The sequence below is a fragment of the Bradysia coprophila genome (genome assembly GCF_014529535.1).
Source record: "Bradysia coprophila strain Holo2 chromosome IV unlocalized genomic scaffold, BU_Bcop_v1 contig_81, whole genome shotgun sequence".
Lineage (NCBI taxonomy): Eukaryota > Metazoa > Arthropoda > Insecta > Diptera > Sciaridae > Bradysia > Bradysia coprophila.
Window position 1 is genome coordinate 2,477,130 of NW_023503375.1, and position 8,219 is coordinate 2,485,348.

Consider the following 8,219-nt stretch of genomic DNA (forward strand, 5'->3'; position numbering starts at 1 on the left):
TTTCGTACCTAGGACTAAACGTCTTTTTTAGTGTGTGAGAGGTTTCCAGACAGAGCCGAAGGCGAGGTCAGGAATCGAATACGCTAAAAAAGACTTTTAGATCGTGGTACGAATAATATTTTTCATATTCGACGGAATTCATATTTATATTCGGGTCTTAGGTATGAAAAATATTTTTCACACCTAGGACCCGAAAAATGCGACTTCGTCGCACTTTTTCTCCGTCGAATATGAAAAATATTATTCGTACCACGGACTAAAAGTCTTTTTTAGCGTATTCGATTCCAGACCTCGCCTTCGACTCTGTCTGGAAACTTCTCACACGCTAAAAAAGACTTTTAGTCCTAGGTACGAAATGTACTATTTCATACCTTAGGACCCGAAAGGTGCGACTTCGTCCAATATGAAAAATACTATTCGTACCACAGACTAAAAGTCTTTTTTAGCGTATTCGATTCCAGACCTCGCCTTCGGCTCTGTCTGGATTCCAGACAATGGAAATCTCTCACACGCTAAAAAAGACTTTTAGTCCTAGGTACGAAATGTACTATTACATTCGCACTTTCATCGAAACTACGACTTTTATTCGAATTCGCATATTTAGAAAATGTCAAAACGTTCGAAAACTCATTTGTCTGGAGAATTAGATTACCATATGAACCCAACTTTTTATGTACACTGAGCCGAAATTTTCGAAAATCGATCTGGCGGCAGCACTAAAAGTTTTTTTTTATTCTTCCAGAAAATGATCAAACGGACCAGCAGAGTGGATTTCTGGCTGAGCCCTAAAAAAACTAAGACATTTAGTAAACACCGCTACACCCTATGTGTAGAGACTACCGCGTCTTCCATTGGTTCATCGTCTGTCGCCAAATGAAAACACTGATTTTTACTCTAATTTTTTATTTATTTTCTGTTTTTTTTTTTTTTAAGAAGAAAGAAAATACAACAATTCTTGATTGGCAACAGAATGGTAAATAGAGATGTAAAAATGCTGCTCTTGCAATGATGTATATAATTTGTATAATTAATAAATTTTTGTTTATGGAAACGAAACAGTCCAAGCAAAAAACAAATTTGTGAAATAGAAAAAAAAAATATTCGAAATATAATCGGGAGAGAACCGGGAATACCGACACAATGCATTCCGGCATTCCGTCACTCTCATTATTGTGCTGAGTTTTATTGTTGATTTTTCTGTTTTTTTTTTTTTTTTTTTTTTTTGTAAGCTAAGGAAAGGAGCATCGCGCACATTTTTTGTTGTTTGCTTTAAGTATTTTTTCGTTTTTTTGTTTTATTTTGTTTCTTTAACTATTTCCTTAAATAATTCTGTTTCTCTGTTTTGTTTTTCTTTTTTCCTCTCATTCATCGTGTGTACTATTTATATATATTGTTGTGGCTTGATAAGTCTTATCTGTGAATTGCTTTGTCTCTCTGGTTACATCTGGAAAACGCACATTACCACAACAAAATTATCATTTCTGATTATGTTGACTTTTCACAAAGTCCTTAAACGCCATTTGAATTTCTAGATCCATTTCTGGTTCAGGTTCGGCCAGCTCATCGGCATCATTGCTACTGTAAAAAGAAAGAGAAAGGGAGCCGGTGTTGAATAGATTTCCAATCGAGAACGAGTTGTTATCATTGCAAGGAATGCGGATTAAAATGTCAGTGAACGCCGGTGTTATGAGAATTAGGTAAATAATTCAAAAGTCGGACACCGGTCACTGAACATTAAATCCACGCATTCCATTCACAGATAATGGTTAAGCAACAATATCCACTTACTCTTCACAATAGTCGAAATTCGGATAGGCTGGAATATCGGAAAGGAATTTGCTCTCTTCTTCGGTGATTATTTCGCCATCGGGCCCATAAAACACGGGATCATTACTGTAGTTTGGCTGAATGTTATGTTCAATTATCGGTGCATTGAGGACTGAAATTGTTAACGGAAAATTCATTAACACTCTCGGCGTCTACGATTATGGTTATATAGTGCGACGTACCGGCTTCAGTTCGTCCCCAACGATTTTGACTCAATTCCAGCACAGACTTCAATAATCGTTCAGTTGAAACATCAATATCTTTCACTTGTTTAAGTATGCTGAGAACGTCGGCTGCTTCCATGGGAAAATCAATTTCGAGTTCGTAGCCGCACAGCTGCAATTAGGAAATATTATTTGTCAATAATTTGGTCACAAAATAACATTTTTAAGATGGGATAGGAAATCGAGCAAGATGAACGCTTGCTGATTAAAACGTCCTACGGTTAATTAGCAGTATCGGTCATATGAAGTTGTCAATGTACAGTAGGGGTGTGCGATGGTTCGGGGATCGGTCTCGTTAATTCTTTCTATTACTCAGCAAATTCAAAATTTCCAAAGAGTCAAAAATTTCCACCAAAGTTTCATCAAATTTCAATCAGGTAATCTATCACAAGGCTATTACGTTGGTCTTTAAATGAAACCCTTCTCAATCCGTTTTAGTGCATCCGTTTTAATCCATCGAGCTCCACATTTGTAATATAACACATCAACCTCAATTTGGCCTAGCCACGCATACTCAGCAGCATACGAAAAAAAAATCTTCGTAGAAAAACTCGCACGTCGCAGGATACAAAATGTTGCAAGTGGGAATGGCTATAAAACCAGTTTTCGTAGGCGTGCGCACTGATTGAATGTCACTTTGAAGCCAGCAATTATAAGAATTCAAATTCCTTTGTTCCATAAAATAGTACGAAGAACAAAACTCATACCATCCCTGTTACATATTGCATTTACCGACCTCGAGAAATTTTCGTTAGATAGCACCTGTAGGTCAGAGCATGTAAATTAACGCACGATTTCTAATACAATTGTCATCAGCTTAGCAATATCTTTCGGTTCGGTGGATCATTGTCGTTTGACATTATATCGCCCTGGCCCAAATGAAATACGTTTAAGTGGTCAAAATTACTGCACCATTTACCGATTATTCAGCAAATTTAGACAATAAATCGCATTCTGATATTACTAAGCTCTAGCCCGCAGCTGTGCTGTTAACGACTTCTTATCGAAAAGAGGGAAATTTTCCAGATGGAAGTACTAAAGGTCAGGGAGTAGGGAACAAAGGATCTTTGATCTGGGTTCATGCTGCTCAGTGGAAGAAGCCTACCAAAAACTCTAATCTATCTACAGGTGCTATTTACCGAAAATTTACCAAGGTCGGTAAATGTAGTCGTCTGGTACGTCGCTGTTGGCGATTTTCTATGCCTGAGATAAAATCCCACCGTAGGAATTATGGAATCTTGCGCTTCACATTTAGATTTGTTTTAATTGTCAAATGAATTAGGATCAGAACAGGTAACGCCTAGTTAAACGTGATCTCAACCATCTGTTTTAACACGAACTGAATCGATATATAAAAACTGAATATTAATGTCAAGCCTGTCAGGGTCAGGTCAGGTTTTAGAATTATGTAATATTGGCACGGAAACCCTAACCGCTACTTCTGATTCCTTTGCTAAGGGAACCTTCCATACATCCGATTGGACCACGGGAACCAGCCGGAACCACCTGGAGCCACTTGCAAAAATCAAGCAAAATTTCGACTCTGCCGATATTATCCGTAGAGTGTGTGTTGTTTGTATTGAGGCTATTTAGTTAGGGGGCGTTTCGCATGAAATGAATAAATAAATAAAATAAAAAACTTGAACTGGTCAATCGGAAACGGGCATGACAGGTCTGAATAAAATCAGACACAGGATGAAATCTTTTGTAAATTAATTTACCAGAGTTGAACTCTCGGCTAATCCAATTAACAGCGACCACTCTAACCCTCAACTGTTTAATAAAAAAAAATTCCAGGCAAAAGTGGGACCTCTGCGAAAAGAATTTTTATTTTATTTTCGCATCACTTGGTCAGTCTTTTCTCACTGGACAAACGAATGTTGACCTTAGTACAGTTGATAATAAACAGATAGCAACATTGACTGCGACATACATATGACACCATCATTGGCAATAATAATAAGAAAATCGCGAGAGAAATTAAATTTTGTCACAGAGCCACTCAACATTATGTCGATATTTCGTGCGTAAACGACGTTATGACTTTGTTGCTCGTAAGAATGATTTAATTTCACGGCACGTATCAATGTGTAACAACGAATTCCGGTTAGTCTTCGTGTTCATAATATTTTTGTTTTTTTGGTTTAAGTGGCATGGTGTTGACCATAATTGCGACGCTGCTGACCATATCAGATGTACGAAAAATATTATCAGACTTTCAGCGTACTCGTTTCTTATTCGCCCAGGTACATTTTATCATTCACAATCAACCATTGATATATTCCACGGAATTTCATTTCATCACTCGCGCAATCAAATTCCCCGAAAACGAGATACTCAAAAAAGACATTTCTTACCTTCAAGGTTTGACAAACGCATTTAATGTTCTCCGGAGTGGTCTTCTGCAACAATAAACTGATTGCCTTGTAAATGCTTTTGGCAACATCGCCGATTCTATGTCCGTCCTGCGAACAAAACATTTCAGTCAAACACCACGAATCAACGCATCATGCAACACCGCAACACTTACGTTCTGCAATTGAATGTATAGTTCAGCCAAGAATAATGTTGTGCCGCGTACTTTGTGTGCATCGTTGGTGATGAAAGCCATATTCTCTTCCTGATTGTAGTTCATTTTCAGGCGCAACAAATGTCTGAACACACTGTCCGGCGATGCGTCCAGAGCATCGAGTAAGCGACAAATCCGTGCTCCCATGTACCGGAAATTTTGTTCATTGATGGACTGTGGATGGAGATAGAAATGAACGGTTAATAATCGAAAAGGCTCGGTCATGGGTCCTCGGTTACCTGGTCAAATATAATTTCGATGGCATTGCTGATGACAAATTCATTGTGTGCATATTCGAGGTACAGTGAATTCAGCTCCTTTTGGTATGATTCGAATGACCCAGGATCAGCGTTCAACTTTCTCATCACTTCAATCAAGAAGCTGAGGACATGGGATTCGGCTTCCGACTGTTGAAAAAAGAAACGGGTCGCAGGTGTTAGTGTACCATCAATTATGCAACCAAATCAATTGCATTACCGGATTGGATCCTCTAACATCCGCATTATTCTGCTGATGATGTTGTTGCTGCTGCTGCTGTTGTTGTTGCTGATGGTAACCGCTACCGCCACCCATCGACGAACCGACATTGTAGTGTTGATGATGATGGTGCTGCTGCTGCTGCTGTTGATGATGGTGGTGGTGATGATGCTGCTGCTGCTGCTGCTGATGTGAAACCGGTCCACCAAGGCCCAAACGATCTTGAACGGAAAATCGACCACTTCGTTTCTGGTTCGTGTGATTGTGATTCATCTGATTGTTATGGTTCATTGTATGTGGATTATGATGTTGTACTTGGTGCGGCAGTTGATGGTACGGCTGATATGGTGTGTGCTGCTGATGTGGCACAACACCCACATCCATTGACGGAATTTTCGTTTGTGGAACGAATTCTGGAGCATCCACCGACAGTTTGTGGTTGGCAGCTGCAATGAAAGAAAAACAGGGAAAATAATTTCTGGTCCGGATTGGTAGACTACATCGAAAATCGTCAACAAAGCGAAGAAAAATTTATTTTGTTAACGAACCGACCTCAACATCAAATTGCTTTCCGCGAATTAATTTTACCGTGCAATTAAACTTTGTCGAAACACGGCCGACATAGACGCAATAATGTGAAATGAAAAAAAGCAACAAACTCTGACAGTATACCAGTCACTAACCTAGATCGCTCTTTTTACCGTTTTTCTTTGAAAACAAATTTTGTGTATAAAACGGTTGGAGAGGCAAGCAGTGGTCGATCCAAAAAACAAAGTCATTTAGTGCAGGTAAATCGTATACGAAGTTCGTGCTACGAGTGAGTTTATTGCTTTGTGCACCGAAGGCACAGAAATGAAGAGTAAAGCGACCAAACCAGTGTGTTGGTGCACTTTTACACGATTTTGCTTCGTTTATGCAGAAGTATTGTCAAAATTAAGGCAAAACATTACGACCCGACCGATTTTCATCTGATTCGAGTAAAAGGTAAGGTCAATCATTAGGAACGGCAACACATAATTAAGTATGGTTTCCACTCAACAAAAAGTACTCCGTGAGAGACCAACTGTCAAGTAAACAAAGCAGAAATTAAAAGAATTCAATTTTGTCTCTCACACGGAGTACTTTTTCGTTGAGTGGAAATCCAGCCTTAGTGAGTGACAAATCGTCAAGTTGTACTTCTTACCAGCTAGGATCTGTTTAAAGCTTGACCCTTTCCCATTCGTTATAACCCTCACCACTAACTCTTATAAATCAACCAAACGTGACAATAATACCGAGCGAAGGTTTGCTCTGAAGCAAATGACCGCTGACAACCCATCATCGCGACATCAAGACGACAAAAAACGTGTCGAAAAACCGTACAACAAAAGACACTTGGCATAACAAAACGCGATACACTGAAACAGAACAGTTCAAGCTGCATCTCGTATTTGAACAACGCAAAATAGCAAGACACAAGTCACTTTACATTCTGATCAATAACATTGAACCGTTTCCACGTATACAAATTGTTCTCTGTCTCCATGTAATTTTTGAATGGAATATGGTCCCGAATGAATCGAAGTGAAATGATTGTGGACGTTAATCTATTCGTATGGTTCGGGTGGTTCACAGAACACGACTTAGACATAAACAAATCGAAATCGAAACTTTAATGCAAAATGAGGTCAAACGATTGAGGTTAGATCACAAATCAACGAAAAAAAAATATTGAAACCACTGTTGCGTATGGTGCTGCCGAAACGGAACATCACCCGAAAACGAAAAAGCTAAAATCGAATAATATTTGTGAGGCGATGCAGCGCTCTCTTCATCGTCTTCTTCAGCACCATAGCGTATAGTAGTAAAATCGTAAGTTGTAAACATGAAAGTACAATGGACTTACCACTATTTCCTCCTCGCGGTGGTCTTAATTCGGCATGGGTGTACTCGTTGAAAGGCCGACTACAGTTCTGCATTTTTATTTGTCTATTTACTCGTTTTCAAACGCTTAATATTCCGATTATTCCCAACAAATCTACGTTCATGTACTAAACGTAGGCAACAAAATCTTCGCGGAAAATTATTGTTCTTAAAAATCGTGGTAGAAAAGCGAGCACTTCTATCACAGTCAAAATATCGAATTCTGATGACACTTCATGGAATATTGGGCGCATAAATCCACATGTTTTGACAAAAAAAAATATTAAAAATGCGAGCTCTCGCGAAGGAACCGATTCAATCGAATGATGGAAAAAGAGAATTTAATTTGCGTTGTTTTGGAAAACTTTTGTTTGAACTTTTATTGCACTCGGTTGTACTGATTTGTTTCTTGTGGAATTGAACTCTAGTCGCAATCACAGCTGATTCGTAAATGATAAACTATTTAGCTTGAAATTATTCTATTTTATTTGGAGTTTTAAATAAAGAAAACACCGAATTTTCCTTACTTTTATTTTTCACGATGAACAAAATGCGAGTAGGCTGTATTCGAGCTCGCCGAGTTGGTATACCTGTCCGATAAGTCTACAGAAAGTTTCTGATTCGATTTGTGCGCCATCTCTGTGAATTGTGGATAAGTTTTGAGTAGAGTGCGCAATTTTTGAAATGCTGTAGAATTATTTCTTTAAAGTATAATCGCTGTAAAATGTAACATTACCACTTCCACCTAATACGTGGAATTTTATGCAAGCAAGCTGTGAGTCTTGACATCATCTTGACTAAGACCATTGCAAAACTATCAAATTCTGAAAGTGGGTGTTTGCAAGTTTTAGACTTTTTATGAAAAGTCAGACTGTTACCACGGCATAGTAAAGTAAACCAGGCAGGATTGATTTGACTAGGGACCTGAATAATCTAGTAGCCTCATTTTTGTGAATAATATTATTCAATTTTAGTGTTCATTTGAGTTCATTTTCATATAATGTATTAGATCTAGGTCCTTTATTTGACCTTTCAAAAATGGACTCTCCTGCCTGGTTTTTATTAATCTGCCGTGTTGTTACTTTTCTTTCACTATAAATACATAAGGTCGATTTGATTTGAATCAGATTTTCGTTTCAGTGCAATAAAGTTGGGCTCAAAAATTTACCATTTAATTCACCTAGGGATTATTGTTTTAAAAATATGTATTTCAAGTAATC

At 38.2% G+C, this 8,219-nt stretch overlaps 1 protein-coding gene across 4 annotated transcripts; it reads right to left on the reverse strand.

Annotated features, from left to right (window-relative positions):
- Positions 1-1,192: 1,192 nt before the first annotated feature.
- Positions 1,193-7,598, reverse strand: LOC119072401 (UPF0746 protein DDB_G0281095). 4 transcript variants are annotated; one of them, XM_037177611.1, is made up of 9 exons: positions 6,983-7,592; positions 6,281-6,283; positions 5,098-5,543; positions 4,860-5,027; positions 4,582-4,794; positions 4,409-4,516; positions 2,010-2,163; positions 1,789-1,939; positions 1,193-1,578 (listed from the first exon to the last, which is right to left on the reverse strand). In XM_037177611.1, the coding sequence occupies exons 1-9, from the start codon at positions 7,053-7,055 to the stop codon at positions 1,476-1,478; spliced, it is 1,419 nt and encodes a 472-aa protein (XP_037033506.1). In that variant the 5' UTR covers positions 7,056-7,592; the 3' UTR covers positions 1,193-1,475. The 4 variants fall into 4 exon arrangements, with proteins under 4 accessions (XP_037033506.1, XP_037033507.1, XP_037033508.1 ...); XM_037177612.1 differs by lacking the exon at positions 6,281-6,283 and having other exon boundaries at positions 6,983-7,598; XM_037177613.1 differs by lacking the exon at positions 6,281-6,283 and having other exon boundaries at positions 5,098-5,551; positions 6,983-7,105.
- Between the last annotated feature and the right edge of the window lie 621 nt (positions 7,599-8,219).